Source organism: Dipodomys spectabilis, unplaced genomic scaffold, assembly GCF_019054845.1.
Source record: "Dipodomys spectabilis isolate Male_0828 unplaced genomic scaffold, ASM1905484v1 ptg000187l, whole genome shotgun sequence".
NCBI classification, from domain to species: Eukaryota; Metazoa; Chordata; class Mammalia; order Rodentia; family Heteromyidae; genus Dipodomys; species Dipodomys spectabilis.
The window spans coordinates 2,130,438-2,152,939 of NW_024870864.1; the positions used below are offsets into that span (position 1 = coordinate 2,130,438).

The 22,502-nt window shown below is 43.7% G+C and overlaps 1 protein-coding gene across 1 annotated transcript in view; it reads right to left on the minus strand.

Moving 5' to 3' along the window:
• Window positions 1-12,553, minus strand: part of Mrps5 (mitochondrial ribosomal protein S5) — a 31,635-nt gene extending 19,082 nt beyond the window's left edge. The window contains exons 1-4 of the mRNA XM_042695522.1: window positions 12,438-12,553; window positions 8,751-8,831; window positions 5,156-5,293; window positions 856-981 (exon numbers count right to left, since the gene is read on the minus strand). Of these exons, the coding sequence (XP_042551456.1) occupies window positions 856-981; window positions 5,156-5,293; window positions 8,751-8,831; window positions 12,438-12,495 (403 nt within the window). The 5' untranslated portion in view covers window positions 12,496-12,553. The remainder of the gene's footprint in view (window positions 1-855; window positions 982-5,155; window positions 5,294-8,750; window positions 8,832-12,437) is intronic.
• Window positions 12,554-22,502: the final 9,949 nt, after the last annotated feature.

Sequence of the window (22,502 nt, forward strand, 5' to 3'; positions counted from 1 at the left end):
GGTGGCTCAATGGTAGAGCGCTTGTCTTGCATACATAAGGCTCTGGGTTCAATTCCTCAGCACCACATAAGCAAAAAAAAAAAAAAAGCCGGAAGTGGCACTGTGGCTCAAGTGGTAGAGCGCTAGCCTTGAGCTGAAGAGCTGAGGGACAGCGCCCCAGCCCAGAGTTCAGGCCCCACGACCGGATCCAAAAAAAAAAAAGAGACAAAGAAAATGCACAAATACAAACAATATATAGGAATCAGCAAAGAAAGGCCCAGAGACCAAATACAGCCTACTACTTACTTTTGTAATGAGGTTTGATTAAAACAATTATAGGGCTAGAGGCATGACTCAATGGTAGAGCATCAGCCTTGAGCAAGAAAGCCAAGCAAGAGCAAAGGCCCTGAGCTCAAGCACCAGTACAAACACAAATAAAAATAATAACTTACAAAGAATAGAAAAATACAGGTATGCCCATTCAATTATGCACTGTATATATGCTACAAGAACAAGGCTGAGCTCTTACAACAAATCGTGTAGCTCTCAAAGCTGAAAATAACCACCATCTTTTCTTTGCAGAAATAATTTGCCAGTTCTCCACTTACTCCATTCTCCTACCACTGAGTTTTAAGTTCTTAGTGTGCAAGGACTGCCATGCAAGGATACCTAATGCTTCTTGAATAAGCAACTGGTTGAATGTATCTCTTTCTCTAGAATTTCCTCCCCTGCAGACCTGGGGAAATGCCCCTAAAACCATGGATCATTAGTGAGATCCTGCCCTCCATGAGAAATGTTTTAATGTTCCTAGCTCATACAAAATCTGGGGGAAAAACACTTTATAACCATATTCGCTGTCTTCATAAATAAGTTTACCTTCACCGATGATCTGACCCCTGTTCAAATCCTTTCTTCTCTTTTTCTTAGTTCTTTTGCCTCTTCCTTTTCTTGCTCCAGCACCGGTCTCTGCTAAAGCACCCTTCCATAGCTCATCTGCCGTTACTGAAATTAAACAGGTGTCTTGAGTTTGTCTGTTGCTTTTAATTATGTGTTTTTTGAGCAATTACAGTACTATTGTCTCCTACTGAGCTTAAAAAGGCCAGAGAGGTCAGCTCCTGCACCAAGGTAGTGAGAGCAAAATAAAATCATCCTTGGCACATAATTACATGTGGAAAGTCCAAGAAAAGACAGACCTAAGCCACGCACCAGTTACTCACGCCTGTAATCCTAGCTACTCAAGAGGCTGAGATCTGAGGATCGTGGTTTAAAGCCAGCCTGGGCAGGAAAGTCCATGAGACTCTTATCTCCAAAACCACTAGAAAACTGGAAGTGGTGCTGTGGCTCAAGCAGTAGAGCGCTCACCTTGAGATGAAGAGCACAGGGACAGCACCTAAACCCAGAGTTCAAGCCTATGACCGACAAAAAAAAAAAAGACAGGCCTCTTACTTTCCCCCACAAGTAACATTTAAATCTCCTTTACTTATCAGGACATTTCATCAACTATGATTTAGGCCTTCTCCTGTCCTCTTGCTTCTATGATAATCACTGAAATAAACAATATACTTTTTTGTATGTGTACCAGTAATTAATGTTTGAATTCAAATCTGGGCCTTATCCCTTTGCTCAAGGCTGGTTCTCTACCATTTCAGTCCTACCTCCATTTCTGGCTTTTTGCTGGTTAATTGGAGATGTCTCCAGATTTTCTTGCCCAGGTTGCTTTGAACTGCAATCCTCAGATTTCAGCCTGCTGAGTAGCTAGCATTACAAAAACACCAGCACCCAACTTAGTTATCCTTCTTAAATTCAAGATTTTTAGTGTAAACAAGAATAAACATTTCAGTGTAAACTCATAAATCTTCAAATTGGGCCCTGACCATCTGTTTTGGAAATGAGATGTTCCACTTTATCTTTAACTCCAGCTAAAGTCTAATCAATACCTAGGAAAGAATGAATATTTGGGTGTTTCATAGCTAACATTTGTGTGTGTGTGTGTGTGTGATTGAGAGAGACAGACAGACAGACAGACAGACAGAGACAGAGAGACAGAGACAGAGAGGGAAAGGGAGAGAGGTCCTATCTTTTTGTTTTTTTTCAAGAGACCAACAGGTTTTATTCAGGATGAAAACCTGGGAAAGCTACCAAGTCTTCTTCAGTGGAGCTGAAGAGAAAATGGCAAACAGGTCTTCTCCTTTAATCTATTAACAGATTAACACTGATTTATTTCCATTCATTCATTTTTAGGAGCAAGAAACCTATTTCCATCACACATTTCAACCAATATTTTATCCTCTCCACTCTAGTATAATATTTAAATTCTTTACTATTGATTATTACTGGATTTCAGCGCAGCCACATTACTTATGAGACTTAAAATTCTGCATTCCTTCAGATTTCCAGCCTTTTATAATGTCACCAAGTATTTTACTACCAGATTTATTCCACTGCCAACTTTTTTGTTGTTTTGAACCTTAATGAGAAATATATATATATAGTATATATATATACTATGCATATATAGCATATATAGTATACATATAGTATATACATACATACATATATATAGTATATATGTGTGTGTGTGTGTGTGTGTGTGTATACTTATAGAAGTGTGTGTCCCATGTGTTAATGGGTCAAGGTTGGGGCTCAACTAGTAAAAATACAATATACATGAAAGAAAGAAAGAAAGAAAGAAAGAAAGAAAGAAAGAAAGAAAGAAAGAAAGAAAGAAAGAAAGAAGGAAGGAAGGAAGGAAGGAAGGAAGGAAGGAAGGAAGGAAGGAAGGAAGGAAGGAAGGAAGGAAGGAAAGAAGAAAAGAAAAAAAAGATACACATGGCCACAGAATGTCATACTGTGTGGCTGGCATGTTTACTTCTCAGTATCTTCATCATTCAGCATGTTGGGATCCTGCGCCAGACTCTGGGCATTGCAGGGTGCCCTCCAGAATGTCCACTTCCAGCAACACACAGTGCATCTTCCTTAGAAACACCTCATCGCATTCATACCCTCAACCAGCTCAGTGGGGACCTCATCCAGCTGTAACATACTGGCCGCCTCCAGAAGCCCCCACTCCACCTTAAGTAAGTCGGGGTTGAACTCTACAGGGTTGATGTGGACCTCAGTGGCCTGAGGTGCAGGAGGAAGCCACAGGGCCCCACCCTTGCACATGTGAGGTCAGGAGATTATGGGTACACTGCTAACTCATTTAATAAACAGTCAGAGCCACACAAATGTGGTCCTAGTCAAAAACCTATTACATATTACATACCTGAAATACTAAACATTCTAGAAGACAAATGAATATTTGTATTCACCTTTTATGAACTTTCTGGTTTAAAAGTTCTATCTGCTTGCTTCCTAAAAGGCCTCATCCTTGATTCTTCAAAGAGAAGAGAAAACGGAGAAGGAAAAATGACTTGGATTTGTAATATTTTTAAATGTATATAAATGTGTACAATTTATATGTATCTAATATTCCTTTTCAAGATATTCACATATATTACCACAAATCTTCATGAGTGAAGCTGAAAATGTGAGCTTCACATCATAGAATGCTTTGCACATTCCTGATGAGAAGTAAGGCTGAGAGAAGGAAAGCTGAACCTCAAACTTGAGGCTAATATATGTCACTAATTCACATGGAAGACCTACAAGTTCAAAATAAAGCACAACTTCAAACTGAACTCTAGGACTTGACTGTTGCCCTTCACTACTGAAGTCCCCTTAAAATGAGGCACACACACTAGGAGGTCAGTCAACTAGTTTTCCTTCACACAGAATAAGAATCAATAAATCATCTAGTAAGACTAAAAGTAGGATTCAGTTTTAAAAGGAATCTCACACTAAGCCAAAAAAGTAGAAGACAGAATTAAGAATTTAGCTCTAGCCAGGCTCTGGTGGCTCACGCCTATAATCCTAGCTACTTAGGAGGCTGTGATCTGAGGATCACTGTTCAAAGCCAGCCTGGGAAGCAAAAAAAAATCTGTGAGATTCTCATCTCCCATTAACCACCAAAAACCAGAAGTAGAGCTCTGACTCAAGGTACAAGAACAATAGCCTTAAGCAAAAGAGCTCATGGACAGCACCCAGTCCCTGCATTCAAGCTCAACAACAAACAACAACAAAAGAATTTAGCTCTATTTATACATATTGAAAGAAAAAAATAGAATTCCTAACCATGTTTTGAAAGATTGCAATTTATACACTTCTGGATGCCATTATACTACTGAAATTGTTTAATCTGTTTTCAGATTCTTTTTTTAATATGAAAAATAGACAACATAAAAAGTAATCATTGGTGGGCACCAGTGGCTCATGCCTGTAATCCTTAGCTACTCAGGAGGCTGAGATCTGAGGATTGTAGTTCAAAGCCAGCCCAGGCAGTAAAGTCTGTGAGACTCTTATCTCCAATTAACCATCAGAAAACTGGAAGTGGCACTGTGGTTCAAGTGGCAGAACACTAGCACTGGGCTAAAGAACTGAGGGACTGACAGCACCCAGGCTCAGAATTCAAGCCCATGATTGACCAAAAAAAGGAATCATTATACTATCACTGTTAGATCATCTGAGTGTAGTGTTTTATTTTTAATTGAGATACTATATGCACAATTTTGTTTGCTTGTTTTGTTTGCTTGATACATTGCAAACTTTTCTCCATATTTCAAATATTATTAATGAACATTTTTTAATGACTGCCATTTGAATTAAGTTCTTTTACAATATTGTCGCGACCACCTCGACCCGCCAGGAAGACACGACCCGGGATTCTTCTCAAAGCAGTTTATTCAGGAACCTTGTTTGTTAGCTTCTCTCTCCCCTGCACCCGCACTCCGGTTATAAGCCTCCTGGATGGCCAATCCCGAGGTGCCATGTGGCATATACCAATAGGGTCGCAAACACGGAAGCAAGCCAGTAGCCAAGCCATAGCCATATAAGGAGTTGTTTTTTTACAGAGAGCACTCGCCATCGGGAAGGCGGAAGGCAGAAGCCAGCGCCATCTTTGGTCGCGGCCACGCCATGCGGCCGCGCCATCTTTGGTCGGCTCCCGCAGCTCTCCACACAATATATCATATTCTAGTCACTAAAATGCTAATTCATTTAAAAAAAAAAACTGTGACACAAATACACCCTTCATTTTTCCAGTTACATGAGGTAAGAAATTGGTAACTTTGCTACATACACTTAGTGAAGAAACTGTAGGGTCTATACTGGTAGCCGATGGAGTTACTGCGAAAAGAAATACAGCATTGTGTCTGCAGCGCATAGCTCAAGCTGCTGAACTGATGGTTGTCTCTGGTTCCCCATGATGACCAAGGGCCTATAAAGCAGATAGAATAAAACTGCGTTAGCTCCTCCATGACCATAGAGAAGGACTGTCAGCACCACAAAATCATTGTTAATAAATACGAGTCACTAAAATCCTGACTTTTTAAGAATACTTTAGAAAGTCTTCTTTAAAAAAAAAAAGCTTAACTAGTAACTACTTCAATGCCCATCTAATTAGAAAAAGTACAGTTCATCCACACAACAGATGTAGTTCTTTAAAGAAAGAAGCAGAGGGGCTGGGAAGGTGGCTCAGTGGTAGAGCGCTTGCCTTGCATGCATGAGGCCCTGGGTTCGATTCCTCAGCACCACATAAGCAAAAAGAAAAAAAGCCAGAAGTGGCGCTGTGGCTCACGTGGTAGAGCGCTAGCCTTGAGCAAAAGCAGCTCAGAGACAGTCCCAGGCCCTGAGTCCCACCTCACTGTCCAGCATAGAACTTGGCAGCACTGGGTCCTCTGTCACCTCCCCTTATTCAGAAGTTGAACTGATGGAGCGCATGGAATTAAATAAAAAAAAAAAAAAGAAAGAAGCAGAGGGACGGGCGCTGGTGGCTCACACCTATGATTCTAGCTACTCGGGAGGCTGAGAACTAAGGATCTTGGCTTGAAGCTACCTAGGAAGGAAAGTTCATGAGACGCATATCCAATTAACCACCAAAAAGCTGGAAGTGGAGTTGTAGCTCAAGTGGTAGAGTGCTAGTCTTGGCAAAAGAGCTCAAGGACAGCACCCACACCCCAAGTTCAAGCTCCTGGACTGACACAAAAAAAGGGGGGGGTAGTGGAGGAGGAGGAAGAACACATCTATCCATACATGTTTTCTGCCTTGTATTACCCAAGTTCAACAGTCTTCTCTGCCAAACATTGCCCCCAGTTGCATGTAGCAAAGCAATGTGTTGATGTGGAAGGATATGCAAATAAGTTGCATGGAAAAGAGAGGTGCAGTAACATGTTCAGTACCTTTTATTCAAAGCACAAGGAAACTGCTGGGTGCTGGTGGCTCAAATCTGTGATCCTAGCTACTCAGGAGGCTGAGACATGAGGATAGCAGTTCAAAGCCAGCCTAAGCAGAAAAGTTCATGAGCTGTTTATATCCAATTAACCACCAAAAGGCTGTAAATGGAAGTATTGTTCAAGTGGCAGAGTGCCAACCTTGAACACAAAAGCTAAGGGACAGTACCCATGCTGAGTTCAAGCTCCATTATATATATATATATATATATATATATATATATATATATATATATATATATATTATACAATGCCCAAAGATTCAAAGACTCAAACTATGCTTATAACTATGTTGGGAGAAAGTAGGGAAAAGCATGTGATAGTGGCTCTCCATGTGGACTATACAGAATGTAACTGAAATCTCCTTGTATCCTTATGTTTTTGAACATGAGCAAAATCCTCAATTGAGCAAAACAACATATAAAAGAACAATAGCCACAACTTATTGAGAAATACAACCAGATGAAAGGCAAAAGAATTCAAAGTGTCACTAGACAAGGGAAAGAAGTAAGAAAGGGAATTAAGGAGGGCACCAGTGACTCACACATATAATCCTAGCTTTAGAAGGCTAAGATCTGAGGGATTAAGGTTCAAAGCCAGCCTGGGGGGGGGGAAAAAGACTCCATTCCCAATTTTTAAAAATCCTGACTGGAAGGATAATTCAAATGGTAGAGTACCAGTTGTGAACAAGCAAGTAAAGTGAGAGCTCAAGGTCCTGAATTCAAACCCCAGTTAACGGCATACAAATAAAGAAATTGGCGGGAGGGGGGCTGGGAAGGTGGCTCAGTAGTACAACGCTTGCCTTGCATGCATGAGGCCCTAGGTTCGATTCCTCAGCACCACATAAGCAAAACGAAAAAAGCCGGAAGTGGCGCTGTGGCTCAAGTGGTAGAGCGCTAGCCTTGAGCTGAAGAGCTGAAGGACAGCACCCAGGCCCAGAGTTCAGGCCCCACGACCGGACCCAAAAAAAAGAAAAAATAAATAAATTGGGGAACTAACTTTAAACTATAAGCCTTTTAGTATCCTTGCAAGTTTAATATTTTAGAAAATAACTTTAGGGCTGGGAATGTGGCTTAGTGGTAGAGTGCTTGCCCAGCATGCATGAAGCCCTGGGTTCAATTCCTCAGTACTACATAAACAGAAAAAGCTGGAAGTGGCATTGTGGCTCAAGTGGTAGAAAGCTAGCCTTGAGCACAGAGAGGCTCAGAGCCCAGGCCCTGAGTTTAAGCCCCAGGACCAGCAAAAAAAGAAAAGAAAAGAAAGAAAGAAAGACAGAAAGACAGACAGAAAGAAAGAAAGAAAGAAAGAAAGAAAGAAAGAAAGAAAGAAAGAAAGAAAGAAAGAAAGAAAGAAAGAAAGAAAGAAAGAAAGAAAGAAAGAAAGAAAGAAAGGAAGAAAGAAAGAAAGAAAGGAAGGAAAGAAAGAGAGAGAGAGAAAAGAAAAGAATTGTATAGATGAGGAAGTGAAGGCTGGCTCTGGTGAGTGATGTTTACACTTGGCTTAGATGTAGGAAGAGGTGGAGCAGACTCTTGTGTCATTGCAACAACCAATGTGCTTCCATGCAGAGCTTTCTCCAGGCCCCACACTAGCTCAGAATGGAGATGCTGTCAGTGTCATAGTAAAGGGCACAATAAATCCCTTAGGAGTGAATCAACAGATCAACCAGCAAATTAATAGATAAAGGGAAGAGCCCAGCTCTGCCACACTCCTCTGTAAGGCCTATATAGCAAGGCATCTCACAGGCAGGGCTAACAACAGCAAAGGGAATAACCAAAACAAGAACCAGCACTCCAGAGTTCAGCAACATTAAGGACACAAGGAGATTACAATTCCATTCTATGTAGTACCACATGAAGAGGCAAAATTAAATGGTTGGCTGACACAGCATGGGTCCAGCAAGGGTTAGCTTCTGCCCTTCCTGCAGAGTAACTGAAGAGAGGGCCTTGCACCGTTATCATTGAAAGGCCTGTGTTACATGCAAGGAAGTATCAAGTATCCAGAAAACTCATAGTCCTGCCATTGTTAACTCTGTGATACTAAACAAGTCACTCAGCCTCTCAGATGTACTTTATATTTTAATAGAATGATACTATCCACATAAAACCTAGTGTGAGGTGGCCTGTAAGACTACTATTTAAGAAACTAAGGCAGAGGAGGTGACTCTGGGCTGCATAGTAAGACCCTGTCTCAACCACTCATCCCTATCCCCACCCCCAAAACAATACCTGGTGTGTGGATTAGCCTAAATAGCAAGTCTTTTAAGGCTACTTCATACTAACTATTCAAGACAACTATGACTGGCAACACAAAAAGTCTGAAAAGTACTCAAGATTCCACACATTTTCATTGTAAAAATGTATTTCATTAATTTATACTTTCCAAAATTACAGAAACTACTTTAACACTAAATTTTATGAAAAGAGGTACTTGGTAGAAGAATCTCACCATTGCTGAGAGTAGTCTTCAATGCCAAAATGGAAGCTGCTGGAAAGGTGCTTAGGGAGAGCTGCCTAGACCAGATGTGACCTGTAAAAAAAGAAACAAGTCAAAATTTAAAAATTTAAAACTAAAGATATTATTTCTAGAGAAAAGGAAATAGGTAATAGCCATAGGAAATTAATATCTATAAAATAAAAGAACTAACGCCAGTGATTTCTGGGCTCTATGACCAGCTGCCAAGTAGCTGATGCCATAGCTCCCCCTCCCTTCACCCTCACATCCACCTAGTTACCAAGCCTCACAGAGTCTCCTTAAAAATGGAACCCTGTCCAGCTGTACCTCTGCTCTAGTCTTGCTGGCCCTTCTTTGTTAAGGCCTCTTGATCACTCAGTCACAGGGTAATCTCTTAACAAGTTTCTTATTTCTCTTTGCCTATTTAACCCTTATCTAAAATAGTAGGTTTGATTATTTCACTTCCCTGATTTATCTTTGGCTCCATAATGCATGTAAGAGTCAAAAGTCCTCAATTCAGCCTGAAGGGCTACCGCATGGTCCCAAGCCTGCACCTCAGTCTCACACTGCCATGCCAGAGTCATAGTCGGTGTTGAACTCACTCTGCTCTGATAATTTGTGCCTCCATGAGATTCTCCAGGGTTTTTTTTTGCCACACCCACTTGTAGTGAAGCCTCCCTGTTTCACAGTGAACCCTGTTCCCTCTAGAGCACCAGGGTCTTATTGCACCAGGCTCTAATTGTACCATCCTGTGTAACCCCTCACGCAGGTACAAGTATAGGCTCTGAGCAACTCATTGTTGGCAAGAGTGCCAAGACCAGTAGATGGGGAACAAAATAATGTTTTGAACAAATGGTACTAGAGCAAATGAATATCAACATCCAGAAGAATGAAGATGGAGTCCTACCTCACAAAATATATAAAAATTAGGTCAAAATGGGTCAAAAAACCTAAAAGTGCGAACCCAAACTATAAAACCCTTAAAATAAAGGACATACTATGTCCTTGGATTTGGCAGTTTTTTAAAAACATACCAAAAGCAAGAGTGACAAAAAAAAAAAAAAAAAACAGACTTGATCAAAATTTCAAATTTGTTTATTTCAAAGCTGGGATGTAATTAAGCAGTAAAAGCACTTGTCCAGTATGCACAAAACCCTGGGTTCCATCTCTAGCATCACAAAAAACGAAAGCAAGTTGTGGCTCAGTACAGAATACTTGCCTACTATTTGCCAGGCCCTGGGTTTGATTCTCAAAAGAGGGAGAAAATGAATGCCATCAAGAAACTTAAGACACCATACAGAATGATATAAAAATTTTGTAAGGGGCTGGGAAGGTGGCTCAGTGGTAGAGTGCTTGCCTGGCAAGCATGAGGCCCTGAGTTTAATTCCTCAGCACCACATAAGCAGAAAAAGCCAGAAGTGGCTCTGGGCTCAAATGGTAGAGAGCCAGTCTTGAGCTGAAGGGCTGAGGGACAGCGCTCAGGCCCAGAGTTCAAGCCCCACGACTGACAAAAAAAAAAAAAAAAAAAAATCTGACAATATTACAATATCTAGAAAATGTTAACTCTTACAACCAAAGACAACCTTGCTTTAAAATGAACAAAGATCTGGACATTCAAAGAACATACACAAATGGCTAGTAAACACATGAAAATATACTCATTACCCATCAGGGAAATGTAAAACAAAACTACAGACTGAGACTACTTCATAGCTAGTAAGATGGCTAGAATCAAAACCACGTATGATAAACAAGTGTTGGCAAAGAGCAACCAGAACCCTCAGACTCTGCTGGTGGGAGTATAAAATAGTAGATACTTCAGAAAAGCCCAGCAGAGCCTCAAAAAGTTAGATATGGAGTTGTCATTTCATTAGCAACTTCATCCCAGTTACATATACAGAAGGAAAGAAAAGTAGACATATACACAAAAGCATGTTGTGTGCATATGTACATATAGCAACCTCAGGCCTAATAGCTAAAAAGTGGAAATGATCCAAACAGTCCATCAACTGATGACTGGATGAATAAAATGTGCATGGAAACAACAGCATCATTCAGCCATAAGGGATACTGAGGAATCCATAGATGAATCCTGACTTTATACTAAATGAACGAAGCCAATCAGAAAAGTTTTGATTCTATTTATAAGAAATCTCCAGGACAAACAATGACAATGACAGAAATGGATCAGTGATTGCTTAAGGACAGGGTCCAAAGGGAAGCTGGGGATAATAGCTACAAGTTACAGGTTATCTTTGGAGTGATGAAAATGTTCTAATTGTCATAATGGCTGTACAGTTCTCGGCACAATGCTACATTGAATTGTATACTTAGAACTAGACTGGGATTGTGGCTTAGCAGTAGAGTGCTTGCCTAGCATGCAGGAAGACCTGGGTTCTATTCCTCAGTACCACATAAACTGACAAAGCCAGAAGTGTTGTGGCTCAAGTGGTAGCGTGCTAGCCTTGAACAAAAGAAGCTCAGGGGCAGTGCCCAGGCCTTGAGTTCAAGCCCCACCCAAAAAAGGTAGAACTATATGTTACATGTTTTTATTTTAATAAGTCTGTTTAAAAAAAAAAAAAAAAGGGCTAGGTACAGGAAGCTAGACATTGTGGGTTCAAAATCTTATGACCTCCTAGTCCATGAATAAGTTTCACACCCCTGAGCCTTTACCCCTCATCTGTAAAAAAGAGAATGACTATAGACTCCACGAAGGCATAGTGAAGGGGGGGAAAAATATAAACAGCTGAAGAGAGTCCTGGCAACTAGTTAAAAAGTCCTAAAGGAAAGCTAGCTATTTGAAAGAGGCCTGGACAAAAAAGGAGATGGACAGGGGCGGGGAGTGGGGGGAGACAGATAAAACAATGTCCAGGCCAAATTTTTGCCGCAAAATGGGAAGTGAAAACAAACTTTTCAGCCGGACATCGGTGGTTCACACCTGTGACCCCAACCTACTTAGGAGGCTGAGATCTGAAGACTCTATCTTCAATTAACCAACAAAAAAAAAACAGAAGTGTGGAGCTGCGGCTCGGGTGACAGGAAAGGCAGCCTGGAGCGAAAAAGCAGAAGGGCAGCCCTCTGGTCCAGAGTTCAAGCCCCAGTACCGGCACAAAGGAACAACAACAAAAATCCGAGCTTTTCAGGCTTCGGGGCGTCTCTACGTTTTGCAACTAGGAAAAGGCGACGTCAGTCGCGAAGAGGTCCCTCCCTGGGGCTGCACACGCCCAACACGGGGTAGGGGTGAGCACGTTCTGACCGCCACCAGTGAGGGACAAGGGCGTCGAGGACAGGGGTCCGAACCGTATTCCACTCCGCTGCTAGGCGGCCTTCCCCAGCTTTCCCCGGCGGCCCTTAGCCTAGAACCCACCAGGGCCGCCGTCACCTTACAAGCCTGCGGGTCGCGCTCCCGAGGAAAGCGATGCTTGCCAGTACCCGCTCCTCTTCGCCGTGCAAGCAGAAGCGGTTGCCTGAACTGACACACCAACCTTCATGACCGGCGTCCAGGTCACCGGGCCCCAGCAACCAGAGAGGGAGCGGACGCGCCCAACATCACACGGCGGGCCCGGGCATGTCAGGAGACCCGCACGAGAGCCAGAGACCGAGGCACCTCGCTTCCCTCCGCCCAGGCTCCGGCAGACCCCGCACAGCCCCCGCACAGCGCGTCCGGCTTCCCGCTCTCACCCGCGCGAACGCCGCACCGTGCAGGAAGACAGCCCGCCGCGCGCACGGCCGCAGCCATTGCTGAGCTGTAGCAGCACCGGCGCCTTCCCCAGGGAAGCCTTCCCCACCGCCTGACGCGACCGCTCCTCCTCAAATGGCTGGCCTCCCCCAGCGTCTGGACGCCCAAGACGTGAGGGTTACACTGTTGTGCGGGCCATAGGCGGGAGATTGTCCAAGGGCGTCATGGAGGAGGCTGAGTCAGGCGAAGCTGCGGGCAGCTCACAAGGGTCCTCACGCTAGGACCCAGGACGGGGCCGGAGGGGGCGGGGCAGCGGGGGCGGGGCCGGAGGGGCGGGGCCGGAGGGGGCGAGGCGGGGCCTGCGGGGCGGGGCCGGGGGGCCGGCGGGGGCACGGAGGTCAAGGCCCGAGCCTTAAGGGAAAATGCTTCGGGATGGACGACTATCTCTGAGTTCAAGTCCCAGTGTTATCACACACACACACACACACATTAACTAGGACACGAAATCCTCTTTGGCAGTTCTCTGCAGTCTTGAGGACAACAGAAGCTTTGCATTTGGGATATTTCCGGACCTTCTTGAGGCTGTTTTGACCGTCCATCGGTTTTTCTTTAATTTTTATTGTTATTATAAAGGTGGTGTATAGAGGGCTTTTGGCTATGTATCTTTTAGCTACAATAAAATTGTGATCATAAAGGCAGTACTTTCCTGAGTTCTCTAGTCATTCACTGAATGAAGCAGGGGTAGAGCCTCTGAATTTAGAGTCAGCTCTCAGAAATGTAGGTGACTTGGGGACCCTTAAGTTCACTACTCTGTCTAAAGTGAGGACAGACTTGTGTGCTACTTTGTCCTTGACCTGTGAAATTTGGCCGAACTCTGGGTAGTTAGTAGCAGAAGTTATTATGGTGCTACAAAGGTTTTTTTAAACCACTAAATTTGTATGTATACCAACCTACCTTAAATGATGAATGAAACCTTGCAGTCCTGTACTGGTGGGTTCATGGCTGTAATATCAGCTACTCAGGAGGCTGACATTTGAGGATTGTGATTAGAAGCCAGCCTTGGTAGGAAACTCTGAGGTTCTTTTTGCCAATTAACCACCAAAAAGCCAGCAGCGGAACTGTGGCTCAAGTGGCAGAGCATCATCCTTGAGCAAAAAAAGCTAAGGAACAACTCCCAGCCCCTGCACTCAAGTCCTAGTACTGGTGCACATACACAGGTAGAACAGTGCTAATCTAGATTTGAATTTCAAATTTCAGCATAAAGCCTGAGGCAAGAAAATCATGAGTTCAAGGCCAGCATAGGCTACATAATAAGACATTGGTCATGGGGCTTGAACTCTGGGCCTGGGCACTGTCCCTCAGCTCTTCAGCTCAAGGCTAGTGCTCTACCACTTGAGCCATGGCGCCACTTCCGGTTTCCCAGTGGTTTATTGGAGATGAGTCTCACGGACTTTCTTGCAGGGGCTGGCTTTGAACCGCGATCCTCAGATCTCAGCCTCCTGAGTAGCTGGATTACAGGTGTGAGCCACCAGCACCCAGCTGCATTTGGCTTTTTGGAGGTTAGTTTGTGTGCCAGTATAATATAACCCGTGGGGCTGGATAATCAGGCATGGCCCCGTGGCTGGCCTGCTGGAGGGGGCAGGGCATCAAGAGATGAGCCTCACCGCTCCATGGACAGGGCCACCAGACAGGGCAGGGCTTTGAGAGGCTGAGGACACCGTCCCACCTGGCGCCCTGCGTGCCGTGCCGCCGAAAGGGGGCGGGGCGTGCCGCTGAAAGGGGTGGGGCGTGCTACAGGAGGGTGAGGCGTCAAGCCCCACGTGGTGAGCTGTCAGGAAATGATTGGACAGTGGGCAGCTTGGGGAGGAGCATGAATGGCAGTTGGAAAACAGGGGGGAAAAAAACCTTTAGAAAAAATAAAAAAGCGTGGAGGAAGGAGAGAGGAGTAGGAGTGGAGGAGAGATGGCAGGAGGGGAAAGTCTGCCAGAGCAGGGCAGGCCTGTGGAGGACAGGGCAAGCTTTGAGAGGCCATTTGGGGCTTCCTCGAGGGGCCAACTGGGCCTCCTTTGGAGGTCATTTGCGGCCTCCTCTGGAGGCCATTTGGGGCCTTCCTCTAGAGAGGCCTGTGGAGAGGCGCCTCCTGGAGCAGAGCAGGGCAGGCCTGTGGAGAGTGGAGAGGCCTGCAGTGGAGGAGGAAGGGAAGAAAGGGAAAAGCCTTTAGAGGTTTGGAGGTCTGAGGTTTAGAGACCGACTAATAAAGGTCAGGGGGTCAGGACTGCCTATTGGCGGCTTGGAGGTTTGCTGGTGGAGGCTGCTCCTGGTTCTGGGTATCTATCCCAGGACAAGGTAGTCTCAAGACCCTTTCTGGTGTTAATAGTGTAAATAAACTTCTTTTGTCCACCTTTGACTGTGCCTCGATGGATTGTCTCACTCTCTGGAGGTCATAAGTCTAGAACTAGAACACAGGGTCTGAGAGCTTTCTCTTAGCTTCTTTTCCACTTAAAGCTGAGCTTTTCACTTGAGCTACAGCTCCACTTTCAGCTTTTGGTGGCTAATTGGAGATATGAGTCTCATAGCCTTTCCTGTGTGGGCTAGCTTCAAATACCATACTCCCCAAATCTGTCTCTTGAGTAGCTATGATTCCAGGCATGAGCCACCAGTGCTCAGCTTCATTTAGATTTTAAATGCTTAAAAGATTGTTTTATAATGAGCTAATACAAATTGTCAAGACACACCTGGTCTTAATTTCTTCACCTAAGTTGCAAGGCAAAGAATCTAAATTTAAAATAACCTGACCCAGTAAGTTTAAATGTAACTACCACAGAAAATAGCATGTGATGACACAAATACACAGAAAGCTTGAAGTAACAGAAATAATGGGAAATTAGTTTAGCAATATTTGATAAATCTGCATGTTGTGTTTCAAAGGAAGATGACAAGGAAAGCATAAAAGATGAGGATGAAGAGTGATGGGGGAAACTTAGGGTTGTAATCACCTAGGTATAGACTCTACATCTTTACCTCTTGGAGAGGTATTTTATGTGCAGTAGAGAGGGAATTGCACATATCCATGAGTAAGAAAACAAATGGTATGGTTATGACTGTCCACTCTCACATGACTTGACTAGGGGTCTGTCACATTAGTTGTCGCCACAGTGTCCATTACTGAAACAGGCCAGAATAAGCCCAAAGGTTCCAAGGAAGGAAAGCTATCTCGGGCAGTCACCTAATGGGTCAATTACCTTTTTTTTGGTCTGTCATGGGATTTGAACTCTGGGCCTGGGCACAGGCATAAGCCACCAGTGCCCAGCTCAATTACCTGTGGTACAGAGGTTCTAGAGAAAGAGGAGGCAAAGTTATCTGCAGTTCAAGCACTTAAAGATAAATTAAGAAAAGCTCAATTCATCAGGGCCTTGGCTTTCAGGGAAAAAAAACTGGTTGTACCATTTTCTTCCTCTCTGCAGGAAGAGAAGAATCCTGAGAAGCAAGAGTTGGGAAAGTAAAATCAGCCATAAGAGGCTTATGGCATATACAGCTGCTCCCAAACTCTTCTAGCTGGAGATCCTATACAGCTCTTAGGGTCACTTCCGTAGATCTGTGGACACAGGTAGGGCAAAGGGAGCCGAAAAGCAGCCACTAGGCTACCCACATCAACAAGGAATGCCCTTGTATGCAGCTGTGTGAGATGTCCACCTGTCTAGGGGCCCACAGTAAGTTACAAACAGTTGGAGTGTGACCACAGTCTTGCTGCTCTGTTGGAGTTACTTACTGGGCCTTTTGTATGCAGGTCCTCTGTTGGGCCTTTTGGCAATATAACAATACAGAAGACTTTTGAGGAACTTTAAATCTAGCTGACAAGAATAATGCAGGTTAGCAACTATCACACAAGGCCATGGAGGAGATAAGGTTTTGAGAGGGAAAAATGACTTGCCCCTTATCCTTGGGAACTCATCTCAGTGTTCCCAAGCATTGTTAGGTCTGCAACAACTCTTATTATAGAGCTTTCTATCAAACTGTTTTAAAAACTTTAAAACAAAAAATAAGCTGTGCACTGGTGGCTCACATATATAATCCTAGCTACTGAGGATCTGAGGATCACGTTTCAAAGCCAGCCTGGGCAGGAAAGTCTGAGACTTTTGCTTCCTATTAACCACCACAAAGCTGTGGCTCAAGTGGTAGAGCACTAGCCTTGAGCAAAATAACTCTGGGACAGCACCCAGGCCCTAAGTTCAAGCCCTAGGACTGAAAAAAAAGCAAATAAAACTCAAATTATTCCAGAAGTAGTAAAGGGCAAAACTACAACATGAAAGTAGTAAGTGCCACAATATACTATAGATCAGCATTTTCCATGCAATATCCCTACAGATCTTGTTCAAATGCCAGTGGCTCACACTATAATCCTAGCTTCTCAGAATCTGAGATCTGAGGATTTCTGCTCAAAGTCAGCTGAGGCAGGAAAGTCTGTGAGACTCTTATCTCCAATTAACTTAGTTTTTTGAGCAAAAACTAAGGACTCACTTCTAGGCACCTACCCTGAACAACAGGAACCAATATACAAGGACACATGCACCTCCATGTTTATTGCAGCACTGTTCGCAATAGCCAGGATATGGAAACAACCCAGATGCCCCGCCACAGATGAATGGATCCAAAAATTGTGGTATCTATACACAATGGAATATTATGCAGCCATTACAAATGACAAAATAATGGCATTTACGGGGAAATGGATGGAGCTAGAAGAAATAATGTTGAGCGAGGTAAGCCAAGAGCAAAGAGACAAACGGTACATGGTCTCCCTGATGAGTGGATGTTAAGTCCAAAATGTTAGGTGATACAACAAAATTAACAGGACTTAAGAAACAAAGAACTCCCACTCATCTGGTCGAACCACTACTAAATATCCCCATGCTGCTGATCACATGTATGGTGTATATGTATACACCGTTATATGTTATAGACTGTGATAGACAATTTGCTCCAGGAAAGTTAGAATGAGCTTGTGACTTTAAATGAGCATCATTATTCCACAATACTGTGAAATTTGGGAAATTATGTAATCACTTAATCACAATTTAAAAAAAAAAACCTGGGGAAGGTAGGGAGGGAAGGGATAGTAGGGGGGAAACAATGGAGGGGGTAACAATGCTCAATAGGAAGTGTACTCATTACCTCACTCATGTAACTGTAACCTTCTGTATGGTATCTGTACAATAAAAAATTAAAAAAAAAAAAAACTAAGGACTCTGAGTTCAAGCCCCAGTACCTGAGGGAAGGGAAGAGAAATCTCACTACATAAAGGATAAGAATGAAGGATAGGGCCCAAAAGCCTTTACTTCTAGAGTACTTCCAGTTGGCTATTTACTATGGGACACACTGAGAAACAAACACATACAGGAATATAAGGGAGTGGAGGGTCCAGGATCTAATCCAACTCCTGCACTGGCCATTTCTGTGACCTTGAGGATGTGTGATAAAAAAATGAGGAAGTCTAAATGCCTACCTGGTGAAGACAACTAAAATAAAAAGAATAGCTTCTTGTTATTATTGGTGGTGATTATATTTGTTTTTGCTTTTAGGGTTTTGTTTTTCTCTTTTTTGGTGGGAGAAGGCAAGGAGGAGGTGTAGAAATGGAGGAAGGGTAAAAAAATGCAGTCATGGTATTCAGTATACACTATGTGGAAAATGAACTATGCAATTTGTGGACAGGGACTGGGAATACTGGGGGAAAGTGAAGGAAGGGATGACATTATCCAAAAGGAAATGCGCTCATTATCTGACTTAAGAAATGATAACCCCCGGGCTGGGAAGGTGGCTCAGTGGTAGAGCACTTGCCTTGCATGCATGAGGCCCTGGGTTCGATTCCTCAGCACCACATAAGAAAAAAGAAAAAAGCCAGAAGTGGTCCTGTGCCTCAACTGGTAGAGTGCTAGCCTTGAGCTGAAGAGCCCAGAGTTCAGGCCCCACGACTGGACCCCCTCCCCATAAAAAAAAAGAAATGATAACCCCTCTATACAGCACCTTAATAATAATAATAAAAATTATAGGGGGTGGGGGGAGGATTGGGTGGGGAGGAGGGGAGGAGTATGGGAAGGGATGGGAAGGGGAAACAATGAGGAGGCAACAATGCTTGATAAGAAGTGTACTCGTTATCTTCCCATGTAATTGTAATTCCTCTGTATGGTATTCTCACAATAAAAATAAATAATTTTTAAAATTATAAAAAGAATAGCAAAAAAGAAAGAGAAAGAGAGAGGGGGGAGGGCTTGAGGGAGGGATAGAGGAAGGAAGGAAGGAAGGAAGGAAGGAAGGAAGGAAGGAAAAAGAAAACACACACACAAACCAAACCTTAAAATCTCCAGAACCTTTTGGCCCCAACATTGGGTGAGAAGGCAACTCAAAATCTGATAGACTGCTGACTTTATACACAGGTCATCTAGAAGAACTTTACAATGTGAAGCAAGGAGGTGAGTGACTGCTTTCACATCACCCTGTGTTCCCCTGATCCCTCTCTGTTTTGTTTGCTCTCTCCCAGACACTGCAGGAAGATAACAGATTCTGTCCAGCCTGCCCATTTTGCACTGGACTTTGGGACAAGTTTTCCGTGGCCGTTTCTGTTACAGTCTTGCAATGTTGGGATTTCAGCCTCCTGGGTCTGGAATTAGGAGCTGCCCAGGGGTGGTAGCTGCAGACTGTGCTCCTTCAATGAGATCCCCCCTCTTCTGAGGGCTCTCTTCCACCTAGGCCTGATACTCCCAAGCCCCCAGGAGGGCTCCCGGTCCTCCGCATGCTCAGAGCCAAATCTGATGCTGTGTAGTCCATAGCTAAGACTAAAAGGCATGTCCTCTCGCTAGGTACAAATCTTTGCCTTTCAGGGGGAGCCCTGCGGTCCTCCAGAGGGATCGGAGAGCCCAGAGAGGGTTGGGACCGCCTGGGTGACACAGGGCATTTCCACCAGAAGTGGCAGGATCTGCAAGGCCCAGAGCAAACCTGGAGGTTGCTCAGAAATGCCTGAAGCCTCAGACCCCTCAGAAACCAGGCCACCTCCAACTGGCTCCACTGGCTCCTCAGGGACAGGCTCTGGAACGAAAATCCCACGCAGATCCACGGCCACAGGTACGCAAAACTTTGCATATAGGAAAATAGTCAGAGTTGAGCAAATCAAACCATCTAGGGAGCTAATCAAGGACCAGCTTTTGCTGTAGCAAAGCTTTTCTGGGGATAAACAGCGTGACACCTACAATTTTAAGAATGGCCTCTCTTACCTCTAGGCTTTTCAGAGCTGAGTGGAAAGCCCCCACCACTCATCAAGACACTAGGATGGCTGTGAGGACAAGACAGGTTACTTTAGACCCACTTTGAAATAATTCAAATTGACACTATTTATTTTTGAGGCTAGGTCATAAAAGGCCAGGTAGGTTCACTGGGATACTCCTGGAGCTCTGAACAGAGTGTGATTGCCCTAAGGCCATTATATTATGAGCAAGTCAGAGCACAAAGAGAAGCTATAGGTGGGAACTCAGGCCAACAGCCCTAGCTAAGACCAGCCATGGAGGCTAGTGCAGGTGCCAGAAAAAAAATCCTCCTAAAGGATACTTAGGAACACAAAGGCACAATGCCCATGTGCCTCTGGTCACATAAAATAATATTTACCAAAATGAATTACAGGAAATGGAAACAAGAGGTTTTTCTTTTTTTTTTTTTTCCTTCTATCTTGTTTGTTGGTTTATCTGTCTTTGAGGGTAACAGAGAGCACAGAAATGGAGGGACAAAGGATGAACAAATATAGCAGTGTATTTGTTCAATGTAGACATATATTGAAAAGAAACTATACAACTTGTGGATAGGGATGGGAGGGAAAAACTGGAAATGAGGGAAAAGGTGATATTGTTAAAAAAGAAATGTACTCATTACTTATGTAATGGTAAGCCTTCTATATATCACCTTTATAATAATAAAAATATAAAAAATCCTCCCAAATGAAGGCCTATAAGTCATGAAATAAACACAGGCCATCCTTACTACATCTTGTCCATGTTTCTGACCCACAAAATCCATTGGCCTTCTAAAACTGATTCTTTAAGCCAATAAATTTGGAGGGATTTGGTGTAGCACTAGCCCAGAGAATCCAACACAAAGTCACATAAGGGAAAAAGAGTTTATTGCCAGCTGAGGCTGACAAGGCCACCTCCTCCATGGGAGAGGGAGAAATGGCACCATCCTTTATTCAGGGCCAAATTTATGGTCAAGGGGCTAGGGCTGGGAAGTATGGGAAGTCCTCTGTGTGTGTGTGTGTGTGTGTGTGCAGCTGAACACTATCTGTATCAGTTACAGTTAGGCAGCATTCCCCTGATGCAGCTGGGGGATAGGGGTAAAACACGGCTCCAGGAAGTAAACTGGGAGAAAGGGCCATGGTTGAAAGCCAGATGTAATTAGGTCCTGCCCAGATCAACTGGTTTTGTGGGAGGGGCTGAGGGTCTGAAATGTAGGGTATGCTAATATTCTTCCCTTTGCTGTTTATTTTTTTTGGGGGGGTCCGGTCGTGGGGCCTGAACTCTAGGCCTGGGCACTATCCCTCAGCTCTTCATCTCAAGGCTAGCACTCTACCACTTGAGCCACAGTGCCACTTCCAGCTTTTTTCTTTTTGCTTATGTGGTGCTAGGAATCGAACCCAGGACCTCATGCATGCAAGGCAAGTGCTCTACCACTGAGCCACCTTCCCAGCCCTCCTTTGCTGTTTAATAAATATGGATACTGGGCCAGGAGTATGGGCGGAGGCTGTTTCTTCTGGAGCTGTTTCCTGCTGAGGACCTGAGATGGAGGGCACCCTAACAGCTGCAGTTCAGCAGAGCTCACAAACTAGTAGGCCTAGGAGACATGTTTTATTTGAAACAAGTGCCTATGACTTCTTGGCTGCTACAGGCTTCTTAATCTTCCCAGTAACTTGGCTGATTAAATAGCCTGAACAATTCTTCTCCATGTTCTTTTTTTGGGGGGAGGTGAGGGGGGGTTCGGTTGTGGGGCCTGAACTCTGGGCCTGGGCGCTGTCCCTCAGCTCTTCAGCTCAAGGCTACCATTCTACCACTTGAGCCACAGCGCCACTTCCGGCTTTCTTTTCTTTTTGCTTATGTGGTGCTGAGGAATCAAACCCAGGGCCTCAGGCATGCAAGGCAAGCGCTCTACCACTGAGCCACCTTCCCAGCCCTAAACAATTCTTCTTAAAAGAATAAAATTGCTAAAAAATTATGGAAGTGAAAAAATTGGTAAGATTTTTAAATAAAGTGAGAGCTAGATCCTGAGGGGTGAGCAACAAAACTTGGTTTTACACTGATAAATTATGAAGAACATAAATTTCCAATTTGACAGGTACGTGGGGCAATAGAGCTTAGAGTGGAAGACCTGGAAAAGGAGGGGCCAATTCTAGAAGGAAACCAATTTTGGTTTGACTACAGCTATTTTGTAACTTCAAAGTTTCCTCTCTCAGTATAAAGCAAAACAAATAAAAACCACTAGACAGAAACAAAGAGCATGAAGATACATGTCTTATGTGCTGACTTTCAGTTCTAACCTAGGAAAGCCCCAACCTAACACACCACAAAGTTTGCCATAAACTAGCCCCAAGGCACAGTTATCATCTTAACAAATCACACTCAACAGCCATTCATGTTATTACCAGTTCATTTTACTTTTATTCTCTAGTCTCTACTTTGCATGTGCTATTCTCTCTGCATAGACTGCACTTTTTTTTCTTCTTCCAATGTGCCAGATATAGAAAGTGTTTCCCACTTTTGCCAGTCACTTCCTCCATGTATCCCTATAGTTACTGAACATACTGCACTTATAGCATAATAATTTTACATTCTGTTGTTTTCCATTGGCTTATGAGCTCATTTAAAGTGCTGTGTCATTCACATTTGTAATGTATTTACTTAGACAATTAAGGCTTTGGGGGTGAAAGTGTAGATTTCTGAAGCTTTCATCACATTTTTCGAGCAATCTTCAATCTTCCCTGAAGCTCTAGCTCATAGCTTTAGCTGCAATGTTGGATTACCTACGATCTTTCCAAA